General features: G+C 30.3%; 1 protein-coding gene across 1 annotated transcript; it reads right to left on the bottom strand.

Moving 5' to 3' along the window:
* Positions 1-506: 506 nt before the first annotated feature.
* Positions 507-19,332, bottom strand: LOC107445101 (heme-binding protein 1). Its single transcript, XM_016059434.4, has 6 exons — positions 19,260-19,332; positions 17,127-17,221; positions 13,981-14,067; positions 8,543-8,672; positions 2,252-2,423; positions 507-1,260 (listed from the first exon to the last, which is right to left on the bottom strand). The coding sequence occupies exons 1-6, from the start codon at positions 19,315-19,317 to the stop codon at positions 1,080-1,082; spliced, it is 723 nt and encodes a 240-aa protein (XP_015914920.3). The 5' UTR covers positions 19,318-19,332; the 3' UTR covers positions 507-1,079.
* Between the last annotated feature and the right edge of the window lie 6,614 nt (positions 19,333-25,946).

Genomic DNA, 25,946 nt, shown 5'->3' with positions numbered 1-25,946 from the left:
ATTCACCGGTGAAAGTCAACAACCACCGATTTCGGTCATTCACAGTAACAAGCACATCATTTACATAATAACCTCATCAGGACGTTTATTTCAGTCTTTGCCCAAATAGCATTTGGCATTCTATAGAATGCCTAGGCAATGTGCGAAATATAAATCATTTCATACTTTGCCGGCTAGCAATGCCTAGGCATTCTATATAATGACGGATTTCATACTTTGCCGGTAACATATAGACTAAAAAAAGATGTTTAAACCTCCAGTATTATCAAATTTTCCCTAAAAATGAAATATGTTTAATTTGTAATATTATATTTCGTACACGAAATTCATTTATTTAGTTAGCTTATGATTTCAACTTTTCTCTGGTACTTAAAAGTATTTTTGTTCTGATTGCTAAGCCTGCAGTCACTGTTTCCGCTTCTTAATCGATCTCTGAATGTAATTTTGATGACCATTCAAAAAATAGAAAGTAATTAAGATTAAATTGTAAATAACAACAATGTCTGTTAGAATAAGATACACTTTAATAAACATTTGATGTTTAACTACTCTTGTGTTGTTTAATTACATTCAATAAGGCAAGAGTTCATTCGCAAAACAGTATAAGCAGGGTTAAGTAATAACAGTAAAAAACAGATTTATCAAGCATATGGTTTTCGAATATGTTCAGTTATAACCATCTTTAACATGTATTTTTAAAATTTTTGTAAATAATGAAACTAAAAACTATATACATTAGAAATGAGAAATAATGTTTTTAAGTATGAAGCAAAAACGTTTTTAAGAATCTGACAAATCACTGTGAAGTTTAGTCATAGTGAAGAAACTGAAAAATGTGAAAAGCAATTGTTAGAAATGATACTGGCTTCAATGCTTTTTTCAATGAGACTGATCTCACATTTGATTCGTCAGATTTTTTATAACGTTTTTATTTTTTATAAATTCATGACCCTAAATGTGTACATTTTTCTTCATCTTTGAGATAAATACATATTTTAGCAGCGGTGATTACAAAGCATCAAGTATATTTCTTAAGCTTTTTATAGCAGCATGATATATTTCAAAAATAATACAACAGTCTAATTTTCCCTTTTCTTCAGCCATACTTCATTCAATCGATTGACTTCAGTCCAAGGACTATCATAAACACTCATATAATAGAAAGTATTATCAACTTTCTTATCATTTGTGGTGGAAGACTTCAGAGTTCCTGCATGATCATCCCACTTTGATTCTTGTCGAATTTGACCTCCAAAGGATCTGAAATTAAAATATTTAATAGATATAGGATAAAAATTGCACTTAGAAAGCGTTAGAGCTGAACGAAAAGTTAGCAAAAAAAAAAATTAAATGAAAAATAGGTGCACTCAAAATCTCGAATAAATTTTTAAATAAGACAGAAACGAAACTAGTGTTATCAATATCTAACGAATAATTATCAAAGTCAATCACAGTGTTGATGGGATGAAAATAAGAACAAACTATTTTATTGGCCAAATAACTGAAAATAAAACTTTTCTGCAGACAAATAATCTATTTTAGATCTCGATGATATCTTAGAATTTTAGTTTTATAATTCGTAAAAAGTGTTTCTAGTTTATTTTTATTTACTCCTGCTTATTTTATTGTGTCATATAACAAATTCTACCATAAACAGAGAAAGAAAAATCTGTATTATTAACATTTTTAGGAATTTATTCCTTATTTTTTAAAAATTAATGGTGCATGTCATATAAAAATGCATTTGATTCAACATTGAAATAATCGGTATTTTCGTATTATCGCGTCTCCCATCTTCGCCAACATCGTGCCAATATCATTTTGGTATCTTTCAGATTTATTTTAATAAAGTAATTGAATATAAAGAAATTTACAAAATACAAATATAACTTTACGCATGCGAAAAAATGAGATTATACATAATATGAAACATTTCTAAATTTATCTTCAGATTCGGTGAAGATGGTCGACGGGATAATGCGTAAGTATCAAATAATAATCAAAAAGAGAACTGGAGGAAACTATATAGGGATATAGGGAGCAACCACACAAGGGTGCATTTTTGCACAAAACAATTCCTCGATATTATTTCCAATTAGATACTTTTACGATGTTCCGACATGCTAACTAGATGGTAGAGCAATATACAGAAAAATCAATGGAAATAGTGGTATTTTTCCTCCAAAAGTGCTCTCCTGAACCATTTGGAAATGTGTTTTATCAGGTTATTGTCACACGCCCTTCAATTTACCTTGTCATATATGTGGTGGCTGGTTCTCTGACGACAGAAACACTAGGATCTGTAGGTTGCGGAGGATTTTCGCTCTGCTCAGGTTTCAATGCAACAGCCATTGTATAATGATTAAATGAGCCTTGGGGGGATTTTGTTGTCCTCACAGGTACAACCATGTCTAAACGCTCACCTGTAACAACAAACATTTAATAGGAATGTATGAAATAACAGAAAATGAAATAGCAGATTACACCAGGAAAAAAAATTCATATTTACAATGTAATCGGTATTGACTGTCGTTAATATACATATTTTTCATTTATTTTCCTTCTTAAAAATAAAGTCAGAAAAGGCTTACACATTAAAACAATATAATTCAATAAGAATCAAACGAATCACTGTAGGGAAAATAGGTAGAGAATAAAAATCGAAACCTGTTTGATTATTGGATGAAACATAGAAGATCTGAGAGACGATTGATAATTATAAATGGTCAAACTGGTTTCGAGGTTTTCTTTTTATCTTCAACGGTAGTGATTCGTTAGATTTCGATATTGTTTTTTTTTCCCGCTTAATATACGATCCTTATGTTCATATTTCTTTATCTTCCCTTTTGACGATTTTAAACACATATATTAAGGGTAGCCACTACGAAACACTCTGAGTGAATATTACAATTACAGATATATAGAGTTACGAATACAGATATATAGGGTTCGTGAAGTTACTTTGAAAAGTAGAGTAAATGTGGCAACTGTGGTATTTATAGGTAGATTATACTGTTGTGATTATCTTAATAGTATATTTGAATCCATTCAAAATTAAAAATTAGGTTTTAGAATTTGCATAAGAATAAATATAAATTAATTTTGAAATTCGTCAAGAATAATTAACAACAAAAAAAAGTTGAAGCCGAAGGAAAAATAATTACTTTTTGATATTACTACTTTTTTATGTACTCACTTTCGTTTCAAATACGGTTAGATCTGCAATTAGATCTGCTCTCCGAGTAAGCAGAGCACTCAAAATCAGACTAACTAGAGAGCTCAAATCTCCTCTGGAGCAAATCTAATAATACAAGTTTCAACCGTTTTTATTTTATTTATTGTCTTTTGTTATCAGATCTCATCACTATATTATCGACGGGTCTGGTTCATTTCATCGACAATCACTTCATCGACAGGCCGTTTCATCGACACCACTTCATCGACAGGCCATTTCATCGACTAGGTCATTTCGTCGACAGGCCGTTTCCTCGACAGGGTCGTTTCGTCGACAGGGTCATTTCGTCGACAAGTCATTTCGTCGACAGGGTCATTTCGTCGACAGGGTCATTTCGTCGACAGGGTTATTTCGTCGACAGGGTCATTTCGTCGACAGGGTCATTTCATCGACAGGGTCATTTCGTCGACAGGGTCATTTCGTCGACAAGTCATTTAATCGACAGGGTCATTTCGTCGACAAGTCATTTCGTCGACAGGGTCATTTCGTCGACAAGTCATTTCGTCGACAGGGTCATTTCATCGTCAGGGTCATTTCTTCGAAAGTCATTTCGTTGATAGTGTCATACGTAAATCTGAAACTATTTTAGAGATTTAATCTAAATATTTCTATAATTAACTAGAAAAATGCAATTATTTAATTTTTATACTAAAGTAAAATTCTTTAGGGCTGTATATTGTTCCAATTGGACTAAAAGAAGTTCGCTTTTCAAATTAATTAATTGGTAGTTGAGAAGTGTTTAAACGGTTCATGTATCGAAATCTACTTTTCTATATCTAAATCGTAATAGCTCGACACTTATTTTCGGGATTGGTAAGGATTGTCTTCAGAACATTACCAAGCATTATATCCGGACAGTGGTCAACAGTTAATATAGTGTGACGTTAGCAATCAAATTGTTTTTAATATCAAATCAAATTAATAAAATATATTTTTAGATTTAAAAGCAATAAAAATATATTACAATGAAATTTTAGACACTATTTCAAGGAGGGGAAGCTAAATTTATTGCTGTAAAAATTTTCAACAATTTTACATAAATTTTAACAAAAACATAGACTTCAGTCGAATTCTCACAGAAATGAAAATAGTCATAGACCTAATTATTATATCTGAATAAGTAGGAAAAAAATTCTAGGTTTTTTATGATGGAAAAGTAATTTCTTAATGTTCACTTTAATTGCATAATGTTCACTTAAATTGCTTTAATTCCATTAAATTCACTTTAATTGCTTAATTAAACTTTTTTTTCAGCATCTTTAACATTAGGACAGGAATATGCTTTTTCGAACAATCGAACTGAGTCTTAGTTTCGTTACTACTATTAGAGATTTCGAAGAACAATTGGAATGCAAACTTGAAGTTTAGGTATTTACCGAGGCGATTGTAGATTCCTACAATATTTAAAGTGCTACTCACCTTACCAAAAAGAAGAACATGCGTAACGTTGCAAGCGTGTTAGTGTTTGCTCTTCACAAAATGTGTTTTTTCTATGAATAGTGAATTTAATAATAGTATTAATTATTAAATTCTAATCTAATACTATCAAATTATACTATTTTGAATTATACTATTATTATAATTAAATAATAATAGTATAATTTAATAAGAATAATAATAGTAGTAAATAAATGATGAATTAATTCATTTTTTATTTGCAGGATTTAAATTAGACACATTTTGTTTAAAAGAGAATTAACAAGAAGTCAAACCTGGAATTTAAACGTAAGAATAAATAACTCTTACTCTACAAAAAAGAAAAGAAAAATCTTGCAATTAAAATTTGACCAATTTTTTACTGGTATAATTGCTGAAATTTTTGACTGATTTTCTGTACAGGATGAAAACACAATTTTCAAACTCTTACTGACCACTATTAGCACGATTTATCACCAATCAAAATTTTGATCATTTTCGGCCTGAACAAGCCAGGAGGCTCAAAGCTAAAATGCAGAAAAAATGAAAATAAAAAATGCATATATATTTAAAATATCAGGTTTGTTCAGTAGACTACAAATGAGAAAAAAATTTATTAAAATTTTCACGCATAGCAAAAACCACAAGGGCAAAATGTCACAAAAAATTCTATCAACATTCAAAATTCCACTTTTTTCGTTTTGGTAACAAAAATTCACATTTCTTTTTCAGAACACATATCAAACATAATATTTAAAATCATTTCCATTTCTGATTACACTTTTTAAAGGACTTTTCTTAGTGCTCGCCTTTAAAATACATACTCTCACTGCAAATTTTATTTATTTAAATAAATTTTTATTCTCTGGCAAATCGAAAAGAAAAACATTTTAATATTTGAGTAAAAAAACAAGTTTGCTACTAAACTTATTTTAATAAAATATTAATGAGAATAAAATCAGATGCATATGGATAACTCTCCTCAATTATAAACACAAAAGACAATTTATTTATTATATCGTAATAAATTGCGTTTTTTCCCAAATGTTTTAGATCATAAAAACCAATTAGACAGGCTTCCTCCCCTCCTCTGATTTGGAACCATCTTTTATATCATTTCGATTCCATCGTATACTGAGGATGTGGAGTCATTGTGAGTTTTTTCTTTTTTTTTTACATTAACGAAGTTTATTTTATAAGGTAAAACAGCTTATAAGTGTTTAGGGAACATATAGGATAAAATACATATTAAACTATTAAGCACCAAAACATTATAAATAATTAATTGAATAAGAAATAAAATAAACTGGAAATGTGAGAACAAGACTTTTGTTTCAAACAATATTTCATTTAAATTTCACAAGAATTGTCAGAAACTTCCCTCTTCAGCAGCATAGCTAACAAAGACATGAGGAAGAGGGTTAGAACAAAATTTTTTCCATGTTGGATTTTCATTTTATTTTTCCCCACATGCATTTTTCCCTCAATATTTTTATAATGCTAGGAAGTTCCGCCCCTTGCTCACTTCGCTCACCAACCTTCGTAATAGCCACTCATACAACTTAGTTTGTTTTTCTATATATCGATATTTTTTTTAAAGAGAAAATATATAAATATTGAAATTTTATGTAAGAAAATTTTATTAATATGTCAATAGTAACAAAATTAACGATTACTTGCATATGAAAAAAAAATCAACTAAGCTTGAAAAAACACCGTGAATATATAAATTTTTGATAAAACAAGAAGTAATTTTACTATCTAACTGTCTAAAAGATTTGTGTTTTTCGGATTAAATTCTTCGTAAACCATTGTTATCATTGTAAAAGTTTGTTCCTTTTCTTTCTCTTTTTTTTGACAAGATTTTAAACTGTATTAATGCGTTTTACTCATTGTGAGGGAATATTATATAAGTATAATTTTCCCTTTATCGACAGAAAATTTTTGCAGCTGAAATGGCCTGTTAACGAAAAGACCTTGTCATTGAAATTACTTATCGACCACATGGTTTCATTATCTCACAGATTCATTATATACCGTCTTTTTTTCCTTTATAATTTCACTCGTCATTCACTCCCTACATCAAGAATCATTTACAATAGTTTTGCAATTGCTTTTGCGATGCTACTCTACAATAATGTATATTAGAAATTAATCTTAGAAATAAATGTGTTAAATATGACTGGAAAAAAATTTTGTAATATACAACTTAAATGTGCAAAATACAATTAATGTTTCGTTTTTGCAACGTGATGTGAATAGAGGAGTTAGCAATTTTCAAATAAAATGCTTTTTTCTGGCAACTTCAACATACTATTAAGATTTTTCATCAGGCTAGGTTTAAAAAATTTCTTCATAAATATACTAAAATACAAAGAAGTGGAAGGGGCATAACGTCTAATGTAAAAAATCATAAAACGAGTTTCAAAATTACGCATGACTTTGCCTACAAAATAATCTTTTCTTAATATTGTTAACGAAATGACCTTGTCGACGAAATGACCATGTCGATGAAATCACCCGGTCGATGAAACGACCATGTCGACGAAATGACCCTGTCGATGTAATAACCTTGCTAAAGATATGACTCTGTCGGCGAAATGACCCTGTCGACGAAATGACCCTGTCGATGAAATGACCCTGTCGATGAAAGGAACCTGTCGACGAAATGACCCTGTCGACGAAATGACCCTGTCGATGAAATGACTTGTCGACGAAATGACCCTGTCTACGAAATGATCCCGTCAATGAAAAGACCCTGTCGACGAAACGACCCTGTCGACGAAATGACCCTGTCGACGAAATGACCCTGTCGACGAAATGACCCTGTCGACGAAATGACCCTGTCGACGAAATGACTTGTCGACGAAACGACCCTGTCGACAAAATGACTTGTCGACGAAATGACCCTGTCGACGAAATGACTTGTCGGCGAAATGACCCTGTCGACGAAATGACCCTGTCGACGAAATGACCCTGTCGACGAAATGACCCCGTCGACGAAATGACCCTGTCGACGAAATGACTTGTCGACGAAATGACCCTGTCGACGAAATGACTTGTCGACGAAATGACCCTGTCGACGAAATGACTTGTCGACGAAATGACCCTGTCGACGAAATGGCCTGTCGACGAAACAACCCTGTCGAGAAAACGGCCTGTCGACGAAATGACCTAGTCGATGAAACGGCCTGTCGATGAAGTGGTGTCGATGAAATGGTGTGTCGATGAAGTGATTGTCGATGAAATGAATGCGACCCATTATCGACATAACAAATTTATCGTCCGAAATTCAACTATCAGTTAAAAATTTTGGCCACTTTCTGGCTAGTTAAGAGTATTCAAAACTGAGCTGAAACTTTGTGCCTGATGACAATTCAAGTTTCAATCGCTTACTGGCCATTATAAGCAGAATTTATGTAACCATTTTAAAGTCAATCAAAACAGAATATCGAATCGGATAGAATTAAATTCGGATCGGAATTTCAACTATTTTCCGTCAAACTAAAGTGCTGAAATTTCAACAGACGATCTGTACTTAACAACAGTGCAAGTAACAATTGTTTCCTAAACGTTGCAATTAAAACTTGTTGTCATTTGATGACCAATTGAAATTTCGACCACTTTTCGACATAAAAAAATTAACTGTAACTAAATTTAAAAAATAATGTACATGAAATCAAATAAAAAAATTTAGCACTACTGCTCTTTTTAGATTAATTCATAAGTAAACCCAAAAGGTGAAAATAATTTTGTATTTATCATACTTCGATCACCATTGAAAATATACCCGATGAGTCTTGCGAAACCTTCTTCGCGTTTTAGGTCTAACAAAAATAAAATTATCTTCTCCTTTAAAAACGTAATTTTAAATATTCTTATGAAACAAACCTCTTTCATTTTCGCCACCCAAATAAGCATAGAGCTTCTTAATGAGCTTTCTGGATACATCTGCTTTACTCTTGGCATTCTCACTAGCGCTCACCCAAACAAGTGAAGGGTACCTTCTCTCTTCGTAATCCTATACCAGAATAGAAAGAAAGACAGAAGAGTTATTTATTATAAAATTACCAGATGACTCTAAAATAACCGATAGTTTGACTTGAAGATCAAAAGCTAGAAGGTAAACAATTTGCTGCATTTTGTTTATGAAAGAAGATTTAAATTTCAAAATGAGTAACAAAGCTCGATTGTAGATTGCACTGCTAACTCAAAATCTATAAAACAATATTCTTTTCTACCTGTTAGAACATTCAAACTAAAATATTTACACTGGTGCACTAGTTAGTTTTGTCCTCAGACTGCACTGCACCTATGTACGATTACGACGAATTGAACTACGATGAACTATAATACATTATTATAGTTCATCGTAGTTCAATTCGTCGTAATCGTGCACAGCACCATTGTTGCGGATCAATGCTTTTTAGTTTCTTTCATTAAACAGCGACATCTGCTTAGCAACTTTGTAACTAATTTTAAAACTTGAAGAGAAGAAATTGTTTAGTCTCCTCAGAAAAATGCAGCGTTTCTATCTCCTTTGTTTTTTTATTGATATTTTAAATATTTTGTCGAAATAGTTTGTAATTTTGGCGCCATCTGGTACTTAAAAATTTTATTTGCAAAAATATGTAAAATGCCGAATGTGGAATTCGTATCGACCAGCCATCGCTGGGATTCGAACTCGGGTCACCTCATTGAAAGGCGAACGCTCTATCCCCTGAATCATCACGGCTCAATTGCACTTATTTCATTTTTTTTAATTTTATAACCGTCGTTGAACAGCCGACCCAATTTTGAGTTCACGACCACTAATGTTCAACTCCGTAGCTTTGTAATTTTGAACCCAATCCAGGAGACAAAGAAACTCCTGGATCAGTAACCCCAGATGTATGATTTGTTATGGGAACATAGAGGACTTGGTGAACTGAAAGATTTAACGTGCATAAGTCACCATTTACTACACGGGGAGTTTTCGACCGGCAGTGATCTAACCCACGACCTCTTGGACATGGGTCCAATGCCCTACCAACCTGGCTATCCCAGCCTAATTGTACCAATTACCAAAATTAGTTAAGTATCATTGTGGCGTTCATAATAATATAGCAATTTTTTTATAGTTCTCCTAGACAAATAAGTACAGGGTGCCAAAAAAAACGGACCACCCTGAATAACTTTTGATGTAATGATCGGATCTTCACATTATAGGACTTAATCTTGATGGTTCGTGGGGGTGGCCTGAAATATGTTAATTAATTGGTGCCGATGGTATTTTAAGTTACGAAATCAGACACAAAGCGTACTTTCTCTGAATAAACTTACCTTCTTTTCAATGGATTCGGATTTTTGATCCCCAAAATATAGGGGGCAGCCGTAATCTGGGAAATATGGTTCCCATAGGTGGATCAGAAAAGCTGTCCAAAATTCGAACCACTTAATGTTGATTTTACTTTTTGCGTACCTTGCGAACTTTTTAAGGGAATGGAAAAAATTTTGCACACAATTAAGTCCGTCTATCCAAATAATAATTTCATTCAAAAAAATAACTTGAGTAAATATTAGTTATTTTTATTATTTTATTAAATATGATTCAAAAATATTTAAATTGTAAGATATACAATTATTTAAGTCATTTTAAAATATGTAATTTTACATAGAAAAATACAAAATCTGTGCAAAATCGGTAGAATAGTTCCTGAAAAATCGAATTTCGAATGTAAGACTTTTTCAAAATTCGATTTCTAACGTTATCGACGTGTTTATCTAATCGGCAGAAGAAAAAAAATTTGAAAAAAGAAAGAATCGCGAGGTCAACAAACGATTTGGAAATCTTTGGCTGCCATCAGCTTCAAATTAAAAATTATAAATGAATTTAGCAGTAAATATTTTTTTCCCTTGTACTTTATTTAACAGCATTTTTATTCTGTTCAATAGAGATGTTCAAATTAGAGGCTGAACTAGATCGGTGCTTCACTATCATTCAGTGAATTTCCGTTTGCACGATTCCTATTGGACAATTCGTATTCCTATCCCAATAGAAACGTATTTCTATTGATTGCATCTATAACTGATTGTCAGCTCAGACATATCTGTTTTTATTAGAGGTATTTCATACATATTTATCGAAGTTTTCTTCAATTATTTTTATCTATTGTACTACTTATACATAACTTACCTTGAATCTATGTAAAATGATTTTAAAAAAATATATTCGCAATAAATTATTAAAAGTTCGCTTTAAGTTAAAGGGATAAGAAAACGCTATCGAAATCTGGAAAATCACTACTGAGGGAGACGGAATGGAAAACATCAAAACCGGTTTGAAAACCGTAGTTCAATTTCTGACATCTGTAGTCCTTAGTTGCTATTCAAAAAATTTCTATAGCGTTTTTAAATTTTCCCAGCTCAAATTTTAATTTATGTATGATGATTGTTGATAAAGTTGCATTTCCGAAAGGCTGTAAAATATAGAGACACAATTGTCATAATGAGTCAATAATTTTCCCAACGCTTATTCAATGCCCAATTTTATGTTTGGCTTAATGTTAAAAAATATTACCTTAAAGTTCCATCCTCAACAGAATAAAATTGCTCGGAATTCAAATGACATGTAAACATTAAAAACGCATGCGTGTGAAAAACTTCCATTTTTGCTGGAAAAACCACTGTGTTTTTTTCCAAAAAAACGCTCGAAACTTAATAATACAGATAGAGAAATAAATTTTTTTCAGTGTGGATTTGGAATTAATTGAAAATTTAATGTAAGCAATAAATTGTGTTTCGATACTTTTGCCTACATTTGTTTGATGTGGCGCCTTAAAATTGAATTATGAAATTTAATGATTAATTTTAATGTCATAAAAAAAATCATTTACGACTTCATCACAAGATACACTAAAGCAATTTATTTGTGTAAGAAGGAATCATGCTATATGAAGTATGAACGACAGTTTCCTTAAAACTAATTTAAAATTATTACCCAAAACATTTTAAATGAGTAACAAAGACTTAAATTCCTATTTTTTATTATTATCATTGAATGCACAGAAATTTTTCTGCATTCAAGTAATTCATGAAATTTAAATCAGATAATAGTATACTATCAATTAAGAATAAATAAACTTTAAGTGCCAATCAACATTGTTATTAATGTTTTCTTTTTTTTTAGAAATAAAAATAAACTGTTTATTTTACTTGTTTTTTAAATAATACTAGTGGGCTGCGCCCCCTGCTCGCTAACGCTCGCCAACCCCCGAAAATTGCTACGCAATGTTATATGGTTTGCTCCGCAAACCAAGCTCGTTTTGCTCGCTACTAACTTAGGTACATTGCAAATGCACATAATTCTAAGAATTCAAAACAATCATTCAAATCCATATAACAACTTTTTTTTCTAAAAAAAATTACATCTTTTTAGTAAGTACTAAGTCCTTAAAATAAATTTGAATTCAAATAAATGACATGTAATTCGTTAAATCTATTAGAAATGTGCTATAGTATAAAATCTTTAGATAAAATTTCTAAAACTGATATCTCTTTAAAAAGATTAAAATTTCGGCTATAATTAAGTCTATTAAAAATTGAAATAAGTGAATTGCAATGGAAAAACCTGCATTAACAAATAAATTCTAGTAAAACAAATAAATTCGTGATATAAATAAAAAATTGACAAATAAATTCGTAATACATAAATTCGTGAAAAAAAAAACGCTTTCGACAAAAAACCAAAATAAAGATCTATCGACAAAGACTTCTGCCTAGCTCATGCTCTCCCTGGTTATTTCCGTTTCCGTTTTTAAAAGCGCTATATGTTGAGCCATCTTAGCTAGATTTGGCATGTGACATTTTTAGCGGTAATCATTGGTCTATTTTCTAGCGTTGCCATTCGGGGAGTTGTAATGAGGCTTTTTTTTATCGCCGTGTAAGAGAAATATATATATAGATAAGCTTCAGCTCTATAATGACATCTGAAATTTATTTTCTGGGGTAGTTTCATATTTGCTCCGAGTTCATGAAGAATTAAACAAAACAAATGATGTTTAAATTTGTTTTATTTCAAGACCTAAAATTTTACAAAAGTATGAATTTTTATATTATAATATCCTCTGACAAACAATAAACAGTGCCCAAAACATTGTAATTCTTAGCCCATTGTGAGCCGTGATGGCTCAGGGGATAGAAAGTTCGCTTTACAATGAGGTGATCATGGGTTAGAGTTCCCTTGCCGTCAGTTTAACCGTGGGAGGTTTTAGCTGTTTTCCTCTCCATGTTACGCAAATGTGAATTAGTTCCTTCAAAAAGTTCTCCACGAAGCCAAATTTCTCCCACTACTTGATCCAGGAGTTCCCTTGTCTTCTAGATTGGGTAAAAAATTACAAGACTACTGAGTTGAACACCAATAGTCGTAAGCCCAAAAAATTGTGTCGGCTGATCAACGACAATTATAAAGTAGCCCATTGTGCACCTTTAGTGCGACGTAAATAAACAGCAACTACAAGAAACGTGACATTAGCAATCTTTGTTAAAGGCCCACCCACCACGACATGATGCTGCTAAACGAAGAAAATATCTGTTTTTAGCTGTCTCTAGACTAAAAACTTTAGACAATGCGTGAGTTCATTAGCAGAGGCAAATACTTCAATGATAGAGTAGTACAGGAACTGCATGTTTCTGTCCTTTCATGACAAGAGTAAAGTGTGCATGCTTAACATTAGTTCTCTGAATAAAACCTTTAATATCATCATGTTAAAAACAGCATATATTTTAAAGTAATCGTTTTTAATATCTTATGACAAATTCAATGCCATCTATCGGTCAGTTTTTGAGCTGTGTTTCTTTCTTTAGTGATTTTTTTACAGCCTTTTAAAAATCCCACTCTAATTATAATTACCCTGTGCTTTCAATTTAGTTAGGTGATACAGGCGCAAATAAGCTCGGCGGCGGGAACACTGGGTGCTGTTTCGTGCTTCTAATAAATCTACCCGATTTATCAAAGCCATAAAAATAACTTAAAATTCTGAAATAAATAACTGCGTTCTATCAAAAGAACCATTTTATTATAAAACTTTAGAACAACAATCTTTTCACGTTGCCACTCAAAATTATTAATATACACTCGATAATATTGCGTTAATGATAATATTACATTTTTATATACACTTTTAACTAATGACGTCATAAATAATCGTTTGCATAAAGTTTAGTTCATAATAATCATATATAATCGCTGCATAAATAATCGTTTGGTCTTTTTATAGCTTTACATAACAGGTGCAATTCACTGTCAGCATCGTAAAGTAAGAAATAAAAAGGCAAGGAAAAGAACTTACCTCATGAGACTGAATTACTTCATAATCCAAACAACGCACACCATTTCTCATACATGAGTCACAAGATACAAACGCCACCAACAAAATCTAAAAAACAACAAGATGCTATCAAATGTCTCTTATGTTTCTGAAATCATCACATACTCTTACATAAAAAATTTACCAGTCGTATAAATAAATGAATGATTTGAAGAAATTAAAGCTGATTCCTTGGGAGAAATACTTATTCCTGACACACATATTTTAGGAAACTGTTTACTAATTTTGATATTTTTTTTATTACTGATTACGTTTGGCGACCAGTTTAGTCGTTTGTACAAACTTGCCGCTTCACAGCTTCAACTACATAATATGGCATAAAAAGAAACCTCGTATGTTACTAAATTCATAACTTTAAATTTTAATAAAAAGTGGAGCTCCGAGATATGTGTATGTGAACAGTTTAAGGTCATTATTCCAATGGTCAGCAAACCACCCTCAAATCTAGAAAAAAATCACTAGTGGCTCGCAAGTCACAATTTCTCGACCTCATCTGACTAAGCCGAAGATTAAACCTCATTTTCAAAGTGCACACTGCATAACTGGAATTCATTCAAAATTCAAAATAAATCGTACAGAAAAGTCTACAACTGAGGAGATGTACCTACAATACTAAATCGTTTATACTAAAAATTATTTCTGCATAAATTTTTGAGAAAATAATGAGAAGACTGTAAAAGCTATTTGCTATTTCTATCTATCTAATGAAGTGAGATTCTATAAGTTTCTATCCCGTGAAAGGTATTTTAAGAACACATTGAAAACTAAAAGGAATAAAAAAAATTATTTAAATTTATGAGTTTGTTGGCTTTTCATTACATTATAATAATATATTAGCTCAGTAATCTTATCATTGACGCACCATCTTAACTCTTAAGATAACCTCTACTATTCTGGTATACGATTTTTCACATTTTTTAAGAAGGATATTTGCTATTAATAGTGGTGATGAAAAAGATGTGATGAAATAATTATGTGATAGGTGTTGAAATAAGAATTAAAGAAAAATAATTTCTTTTCTTTATTTAGCCATTTTTTCAGAAACATACCTTTCGATTATCAGATTGTTTGCCGTGAGGACTAAAGTTACTCGAAATCAAATTTATTAGGCCAAAAATCAAATCATAGCTACCGCTAGAATAACCTTCTTGAAAAAGCGCAAAAGTTAGTAGCGCTGGATATATAGGTAAAAGAGATGTACCTGGTATCCGGCAATATACAGTTACCTAATTAAAACTACGTGTCTTATGGTTTTACATAAAGAACATATCCAGAAAATTTCACAAAATCAGAAATGCCAAGTATCCAACCTTGCCCGATTTTTGAAAAAACTAGATCTTTAACTTCATCATAGTGATATCAACGCTAAACCAAGGAAAGAAGCGGCCCTCATTTACATCTCTTATGTCCAATATTCGTATTTGCGTCAAAGAAAAAGTAGAGAGTGACTTTTTAACTGAGTAAAATGGATAGTAAAGTATGTACAGGGCCGTTTTATCCATTAGGCACTGTAGGCAACTGCCTAGGGGCCCCGCCACTTTCAGGGGCCCTGTGCTACAGAGAAAAAAATTTACGATGTTTCTTAAACAGTAAAAATTTAATTCGAAATTTCAATGACGATTGTCTTGCTCATCGACGCTATTTTAGTACATTTCTGAACGCATTCCAAATTAGATATTAATATTATGGTAGTTAGTTCATATATAAAGCAGTCTACGCAGTTAACGCCGACTAATCAGATGACTATACAGCAAGAGCAGCTTTTTTAACACAACACGCTTAAAAAACGCGCAAAACGATGACGGACCTGCAAAAGAAGTTGTGCTCAGAGGAAAAGAGAAATTAAAAGTTGATACATATTTGCCAGTACTAGACATGCTGTGTACAGAACTGTCGCGGCGCCTAGAAGCTTACCGGGAAATAAATGATCTGTTTGGGTTTCTAACAGATTTCTCGACAAAATCCGACGCTGAAATTAGACAGGCTTGCACAAAGCTTAAGGAACATTATTTCGAGGACATTGAGCCTGAGTTTTTAGACGAAATGGTGCAGTATAAAAACTTCATCTTACAATTAGAAGACGCCGGAAAAAAAAATGTGCCTGCCGAAGAGTCTTACAAACTGATTATTGGTAACATGGCACAATCAACTTTCCCGAATGTAATGACAGCTTTGCAAATATATAGAAGTCTAATGATTACAAACGCCACTGGTGAACGAAACTTTTCCAAATTGAAATTAATTAAAAACTGTCTTCGTTCAACTATGTCTCAAAACCGTTTAAATTCATTGGCCATAATGGCAATTGAAAATGATGTATTGGAAAAGGTTAACTTTCAGGATGTCTTGAACGATTTTGTAACAAAAAAAGTTAGAAGAGTCAATATTTAAGCTTATTGTATGATTTTTTTTAAATGCATATATTAATTACTTATATTCTTTTCGTTTGATTCAATATTTTTATTGAATAATGTGATAATATACCTATGTAGTAAAAAACAGCGTAATTATGAATAAAGTGTTGCATTAGCGAAAAAATATATTAAGAAGTTAGAAGACGGTAGGGGGGGGCCGAGACGAGCATTGCCTAGAGGCCGCGACATGCATAAGCCGGCCCTGAGTATGTAGATAGAGTGGATAATAAACGTGGCAACATATGTTAAAATTTGTTTTAAATATATAAAATAAGAAAAGAGAACCGAAATAATTTATAAATACTCTTGTCTCTTTAAATCACAAGAAAAAAAAACCCTATTTCTTACGAGATTTCAAATTCATATAAGATTTCTTAAACTTTTCTTCAGATTGAACAATTTTCATGAAAACATAAATTTTTTTTTCTGGTGTGAGTTATCAGTCGAAACATTATTTGAAAAATGGATGCAAACCCTATTTATAAAGCTTACCCCTACAAAAATGCAATAATTTCAACATTCAAACTGCCAATCTATTAACAGAAAATTCTCAATTTTTTAAAATTTGCTTTTAAGCTTGGTTCAAATTTTTTTAACTTTGGTACAAGCCACAATTAACCCAACCATACATAAAATTCAAACAGTGAAAAAAATCACTACATTTATAGAGCAATAAGTTTATACAATACTTACACAGAACGATGGAATATAAAGCGGATGCATGTCCAACGTCCAACCGAGTTGATGCTCTATGGAATAAACACTGAGGCGATCGGGATCATTCCTCCCTATTTCAAGGTTGAAGAGGTCAATTTAGTTGATGATTGTTCCAAAAGGATGTTTAATCTTGTTTTATTTTAACACATGATGATAAATTGGCGGTATCCTATTTGCCGATTTATTACACCCTAAATCACAAAGTAATTTCCTCTGTTCTAATTGCAACGCACCTGATTTGCGTTGCAACTGGAAGTTTCTGGGACATTTTTCTGTCGAAACTTGGAATATTGCGTAGTTAAAAAAATGTTCTAAATGATTATTGATACGTCGATTCGGTAGGTTGACTGATTTGTAGCAGTCTAAAAAACAAATTATTTTCAGGAATCGAACTCAACAAACGAACAAAATATTTAGATAGTGTCAGAAGCATTTTAGATTACATCAAAATGAATGGTTTCGTGCGTCAGAGAAGATTATATTGATCTAATATTTTATCAAGAAATGCGTTATTTAGAAAAATTAAGAGCCAAATTTGAAAGGTATCATGACCGGAAATGTTATCGTATGCCGCTAAGGGCGCTTTCTTATTAAGAACTGTTAAATGGTGTGCCTTTGAACTTCAGGAACTTTTATTTATCTAAATTATCTTAATTTTTTGTTTTCTATTAATTATTGTCAAAAACTTCTTTCAAATAGGTACAGTATTAGCTGTTTTATCGATTTGGTGACTAACTGGACAAGCTCACCTCATAATTAAATTACGATAGAACAGCATTTTTGAGCCTATTTCAAGGGAGATTTCGACAATAGCTATTATTGAGCCGTGGTGGTTCAGAGGATATAGCGTTCGCCTCCCAATGAGGTGAACCGGGTTTGAATTCCAGCGATGGCTGGTCGATACAAATTCCGCACCCAGCTGGCACCGGCTACAGTGCTAACGTAAAGTATCCTCTGTGGTAGACAGATCTGGGGTTAGAGTCCCCTTGATGTCAGGCTAACCATGGGAGGTTTTCCTGTCCATGCAACACAAATGCATTTAGTTCCATCAAAAAGTCCTCCACGAAGGTAAATTTCTCCCAATACTTGATCCAGGAGTTCCCTTGTTTTATGAATTGAGTTCAAAATTACAAGGATATAGAGTTGAACATTAGTAAAACCCAAAAAATTGGGTTGGCTGCTCAACGACGGTTATAAAATAAAATAATAGCAATATGAAATTAAAATATTTAAAAAAAATAAAAGTGCAAGTTCAAAGGCACAAGGTTAGCATGTCCATAATAGGAACGCGCCCCTAGCAGCGTAAGATGACATCTCCCGTCATGGTTTCCGAGGTAATTCTTAATCCTTACGATTATTTATAGTATATATATCAGTGAGACGAAAAATTAAAAAAAATTACCAATAATCAACCTTATATGCTGCTGACTTAGCGTGAAAGCATTTTCAATTAAACCACACTGTTCAAACGATTTTAGAGATTTCGCCAATTGTCCATTCTTATCGTTGCTATGGCGACAGCTGCTGCTTGATAATTTTTTTAGAATTCTATCTTTCACTTTTAATTTTGTTATGCATAAAGTTGGTGAGTTTATTTTTGAGATATGGGACCAGAAAGATCCCATAAATACTTCTTGAGTTGTGAATAAAAGAGAATTTCATCATTCGAACGATATTTTTGTTTTTATTGTTTTAATTAAGAATCATAAATTCTAACCTATAGTTCAAACTGGATCATTTTCAATACTAACTCAGGTGAATATTATAAATAAAGAGGGTTCAAACTGATTGACATGGTCCCAAAAGTTAGAGTTGAAGCAAGAAAAAAACGATGCCAAGGCCTAAACTTACCGAAGCTGAAAAAGCCAAAACCAACGGAACGTAGGCGGGAATACCTTAAGGCTTAAGCTTTACACACTATCGGAAAAACGAAAGGATTCCATTCGCAAACGCAAGCATGAAGCCCATCCCTCACAAAAGAACCAAAGTGCTTGAGATAATTGAACCCTACAGAAGAGCGAATGGTGGATCTCCGAACCCATTTCATGCGAATACGAGAACTGGTTGTTGATCATCAATTAGGTATAAAAGGATTTATTGTCAACATACCCAATGACTTGCACAAGACCGTAGACTGTCTTCCACGCAATATAAATGATTTATTCATGTAAAATTGAAAAAAAGCCTAGCTTTCAAATCATATTTCATGTATGAAGTTGTGAATCCGAAACGGATGAATGATGCAGCTTACAATCTCCTTCAAACACCATTGCACCAATCCGAAAATGTTAATATTGATCTCGATTGGCTGTTCAATGTCTATTCCGTCATCAAAAGAATTTACGCAGAATGTGTCTGAGCTGCATTCAAATATGTCTGCGAAATTGTGTACCCAGCAGTTAAGGATTAACAGTTCAAGATGTCCAAGATGAAAACACAATAACGTTGCTTTTCCAAAAAAAATTTTACTTCAACCATTTTGCCAATCGCCTTGCGAGCGATCACAATTTTTTTTTTTTATACATAATTTTTTACATTTGAACCACATCCAAACATATTTTTTTTTGTTTTGTTGCTACAATATATTTTAACATTTAAGATATTATATGAGAATGAATAAATAATTAGTTACATATATTTTGTATTTTAACGTTTAAAATATAAGTGTTTATTTTTTAAACACTAGGTTTTTAAATAAATCCATTTCAATGGCATACGGAGGCGAGGGGATACCAGGGGCAAATTTCATGAAGGAATTATAATACTTATATATTACAAGTGCAGTAAATGAATAACCAAATTATTTCTGGTACTTAATTGTGGATAATAGGTAATTATGGATAATTTTTACCACAATAGAGATATTGTGGTAAAAATGTTTTTCTGACTCTCAAAGAGTGATAAGTAACAATATTATTCTTTTCTTGAAATATATTATTGCTAACAAAATATTCTTCAGTTTCCTTAGTGTCAAAAATAATTCAATTTTAATAGTATCAAATGTTATTATTTTTTTATTACAAAAAATTTAATAAATATATTTAGATACATTAGTTTTTTTCTTCTTCCAAAAAAGCAGGATGAAAAAAAGTTTTTTATTATATATATGATGTAATATTTTGTGATGAAAAAAAGCTTCTAATGTTAAAAAAACGCTTGCAAAAACTGGGGAAAATTAGCTAAGTCAGCAACATTATGTTAGTGTTACATATGCTTTGTACTTTTTATTATTAAAGTTCACGGAATTAAAAATTATTTTTAAAATTACATTTTATAAGCACTACTGTACATATAAAAACATTTTTCGAAAAATATTACACCCAAAATTTAATATAAAACCATTTTCAAATGAATCCTGCTTCGCGAATAATTTAAGAATTATAGACTATCATATTAGCACTCTAAATATATGCTGGAGACTAATGCTTTAACTTATGAGGGGATATGTTGGACAAAATGAAATTTTTTTTAAATTATGAATAAAATTTTATGTTCATATATGGGTGATTTAAGAAAGTATGAAACCCGTATTTTATTATGAAACCAGTTTTAAATGTCTACCACATTGCAAAAAATTAAAAATTTTCTAAAATGTTCACTTTTTGTCAGCGTTACACATGCTCTGAATGTAGCGCGTTTTAGACTAAATAAAATTTCAGCTTAAGCAAGTTTAAGTGGTAGTCCATTAATCACTCCAACCGAAAAGGGAGAGATTACGCATGTGCTACTTAGGGGAGATGGGACATAGTTCCTTGGCTAGGACAGATAGTGTAGTGCTCATCGAAGTCAAAATGGAAGCTGACAAAAAGTAATTAATCCTTTTTAGCAAAAGTTGCTTTCTTGCTTCTTTTATAATTTCAGTAATTCTATTTTATTCACTTTTCTTGTTAATCATCTATATCTAAATTGATTAATAATCAATTAATCATTTAAAAATGAGATATTCGCTCTCAATATTATAACAGCTGTTAACAAAAATATTACGTAAACAATATGTAAGTGCAATTATTAATGTTTTTGAATGAATGGTAATTATTATTAATGACATTTTCGTCAACGCATGTGCACATTCTCGACTGTTAGAGAGTTGAAAAGAGTTGTTAGTTGCAGGTGGTAATTTACGCCGCATCAGAGCTGCACAATGGGCTATTGGCGACGGCCAGGAGAACATCTCTGAGGATGATCCGAAGATATGCCACCATAATTATTAATTTTGATCCTCTGCGGAGGGGATGACTCCCCCGCTTTGGTTGCCCAATGATTTGTGAGCGAAGTCGAGAACTTCACCATAGAACAGTTTAACCAGGAGCGATACCGCGCACCTTTATAATCTGATCAAAATGGTCACCCACCCGTGCACTGACTGCAGCCAGTGATGCTTAACTTCGGTGTTCTACTAGAAATCATATCTTACGATCAATGCACTGTGTTAAATGTTACAACTGTTGTTTAAATTTAAGGCAGCATAACAAATACTACTTAAATTGAGAATTATAAATAGTGCAAAATAATTGAGTGCAAACTCCCCTAGTGTTACCTTTTGTTCAAATTATTGTAAACATATTGATTTAGCGAATATTTTGATCAGGAAATATTTTCCTTGTCATATTAAAGAGACCATTGATACAATAATCTTTTGTATAAATCCCTCTTTATTCCGAATAAAACAGTTACAAAAAGATATGAAATTTGTATTACACACATTTAAAGATGACAAATATATCAAATTCTCTCCATAACATCAATAAGTTTATCACTGAACCTGAACATAACAACGGTGAAGTTTAACCCTTTCACATCTAAATATATTCCTTAGCTTTCGAATATATATATATTTTTCTCTAGTTATTAGGTGAAAAACAAAAAATTTTTATTTAAAAAGTTTGCAGAATTTTATATTCATATTATTTTTTATACAGATAAATGAATGTATTCCATATTTAGCTGAGACAATTATTATATATTATTTTTAAATTATTGAAAAAAAAATTGCAAAAATGCAAATAACTAAATTACAATATTATAAAAAAAGATCACCTGTTTATGACATTAAATCACCTTTCATCAGTAATTTCTATTTTTAAAAAGAAGTGCAGTGTGATAACTACAATGAAAACTATACTATAATACTGTGATAATTAGATAAATGTGATAATTAAAAGCAAAGAAATAAACTTAAAAAAAAATAACTTAAGAGTCCCATAAAATTGTATTGCTATAAAGCAAAATCAGGTGTGAAAGGGTTAATAAAAGCTTAGTTATCAACAAATAATTGAAGAGGTAATTTGATGAAGGACATATATAACAAGTAAAAAAAATTTTAAGTCGAAATTTGAAATCTTTCATACTAGTATATCAGTTGATTCAGCTATTGCAGCACTATTGTCATTATCACAAAACAGACCTTTCCTAAGGCACCTAGCCAATTTTTTATTTAATGAAATTAAGTTTTTAACAATTTTCTGAGGTACAAAACACTATGGTCTATGTTTCATTTTCTAAAGTTACAAAACACTATGTTCTAAGTCTGAAAATAACAAATATGGCCAGTTAGAAAAGGCACTTTAATAGTACAATTAAAGATATAAAAAAAAAAATTCTTATAAGTAGTTCTGGAAAAGTTAACATTTATGACATAGTGCCTTTTATTTCTGATATAGATATAACTGTAATCAACAACAAGTCATTTTTTTTTTTACAATAAGTTATAAAAAATTTATTTTTAAAGTAATTATAAAATATTAAACTTATAACCAGTATATTTAAACATTTTTATAAATAATAAAAGGATTAGAATAATATTGTTACATTTAATTTTTTTTTATCTCCAACACACACTTACCTCTACAATTCCATAATATTAGAATTTATAAATCCGTAACATGCTTTATAAGAGTCTTGCTACATTAAGTCATATGCATATACATATTAAACAAGTTCCTACAGACTACATTTGTAGTGACGTAATTATCTAAAAAAATGATGATACTTTTTAAAAACCAATTTTATACATAAATTTTGAAATTAAAGTCGATAAAAAATATCTTTTTGGATACACAAACACAGGATAATCCTAATTAAAACTCTAAAGAACATGCTACTAATGGCAAAAGAAATGATTTACTAATAGAATTAGATCTAATGTAAAATAAATCATAGAATATCACATGAGAAAAGTAGCATAAAAAATATTACCTGTAATTTTTAAATGAATAAATTTGAGACACACAAAAGCAATGTTAAATGAAAATGCTAAGGCTATTTGTAAACATTCTATCATTGTTTAAATTAACACTTTATAGTAAATAATATTCTATTTTTATTTCTGTTTGGAAATTGCAACGTTTATTCATAGCTCTTATATTAAGTTTTGTACATCTTTAGCCACACTGTTAATTAATAACATGGAATAAAACGTTAACAAAATAATAATAATAATTACAATTTTGTGAAAATGAAAGTACTCAAGAAGTAATTATTTTTTTACATACTTCAATGCTGTATTGTGTAGGCTTATAAAAATATGCAAAAGCTGAAAACAATTCATTTGAATGATTTACATAAATTGTGGAAAATCTTCTCCAATTGTCGATTTTTTAAATCATTGAATTATTTGTCCAGTTTAAAGTCTAAAAAATTCTGCACAACTGGAAAGTATATAAATAGTTTAAAAATTAAGTTTTGCTTTGAATTTAAAGCACTCGAGTGGTGGTTATTTTATTTTTAGTCTAAAGAGTTCAAAAAGCACCTTTAAACAAAATAATACATATTTTATATCATAAAGTTAATGAATAATCAAATGAATAAGTACAGAGTGAATCTAATGTTAAACTATTAGAAAAGGTCAAACAAATAAAAATGCAGAAAAATTATATTTCATGAAATAGAACCATTTCATGAAAAATAAACAGTTTTGATGGTTGAAAATAATCAGCAGATTTTGTTTAGTTTATTAATTCCATAGTTGGATGAAAAAAATTAACAAACTATACCATAAAGTATGAAAACCTTTCTATGTTTCATGTGTAAAGCAATTTTTTTATATAGAAATCTATACACATATATTTAAATTGAAAGCATGATATTTTATTTGTATTAGTTTTATACAAACAGAATAAAGAATCACTGGTTTTTAATTAACCAAAATAAATGGTAATTTTTTTTATTTTAAATGTCAATTGTAAATTTAAAATGATAAAAAAAATTGATACATCTTTACAAAAATGATTTAATGAGAAACAGTTATTGGACAAAAAATACATATGATATAGCTACCAGAGTAATAACAGTTTCAAAAATATCCATTAATGTAGTTTTTTATTATTATAAAAATGGGTGAATTAATAAATGGGAAATTCGAAATTTCATGCTAAAAAAATTTTTGGATGTTACAAAACAGTTCCTGAACATATTTTGTAAATTACAACTAGAAAAATCTTTTTTAAAAATAAAATATAGTTAACTTTTAATTTGTTTTAATTTAAATTATTTATATAAAAAATATTTATTTTTCTTTGTAATTTATGTGCATTGTATGGCAGTAAAAAATAAAAGCTCATATTAGATTTGTAATTTTTTTTTATTATCAAGATTTAAGATTTTTAAAAAGTACTATGATTAATTTTAAAGAACATTTTTTTAATTATTTGCATACATTACACTGTAATAAAATTGCAAGCTCTTTATACACTTGAAGTTTTTTATTGTTATTAACATTTAAGATTATCCACAGTTATTGAGATTAATGTTTGGTTGTAGAAATAGAATTATTTAGGTTGATAGAATTTGGTATATATTTAAAAAAATAAGCTCTGAATGAAAAGCATCAATAATAAAGTTATAAAATCTGCAAAATGCATTTTATCTTTATTAATAAGTGAAACAAATTAATAATTTAATATATATATAATTAATTAGTTATTGTTTTTTTACTCTAAAAATAAAAGCTCAAAATTGCAAGCTCTTTATACACTTGAAGTTTTTTATTGTTATTAACATTTAAGATTATCCACAGTTATTGAGATTAATGTTTGGTTGTAGAAATAGAATTATTTAGGTTGATAGAATTTGGTATATATTTAAAAAAATAAGCTCTGAATGAAAAGCATCAATAATAAAGTTATAAAATCTGCAAAATGCATTTTATCTTTATTAATAAGTGAAACAAATTAATAATTTAATATATATATAATTAATTAGTTATTGTTTTTTTACTCTAAAAATATTTAAAGGATATTAAACACTTGGTTTATTATTTTCCTACATGGAATATTATTTAAAGAGTAACAAGTATATTTATAAATAAGTGTAATTATGATATAAATTAAAAATACAATGCAGTGTAAGAAAATTTTCAAATTTAACATAATAAATAAATGTCAAAATACACCTTCTAAGGGTTAGAATGAAAAAATAAATGTATTTTCAGTAAGTGGGAAAAAATTATTTTAGTTACTTGACTTTTCTAAAACCAGTAATAAAATTTGAGAAAAACAATAATCCTGATAAATAGCAAATCATACCATATGAAAGGACAAACACTTAAATCAATAACAAAGACAAAAAAATCACAACCCTCAACCATAACATTATATAGTAAAAACGAAATTACCAATTTCAACAAGAATATAAGAAATTTCAGGACAAATAATAAACTAAAATAAATTTGTTTAAAATAAAAATCACAAATAAGATTTTAAAAAATCGATCACATACAAATTTTGCATAAAAACTTTTAGAGATAAAAATGATTTTCAATACTTTTACAAACCTCTTTTTCAGATAAAAATAATTACA

This window comes from Parasteatoda tepidariorum, chromosome 1 (genome assembly GCF_982258835.1).
Source record: "Parasteatoda tepidariorum strain Cologne lab strain chromosome 1, Ptep-v5.0, whole genome shotgun sequence".
NCBI classification, from domain to species: domain Eukaryota; kingdom Metazoa; phylum Arthropoda; class Arachnida; order Araneae; family Theridiidae; genus Parasteatoda; species Parasteatoda tepidariorum.
Note: the sequence above shows the minus strand (reverse complement) of the source record. Positions and strands in the feature narration are given on the sequence as shown.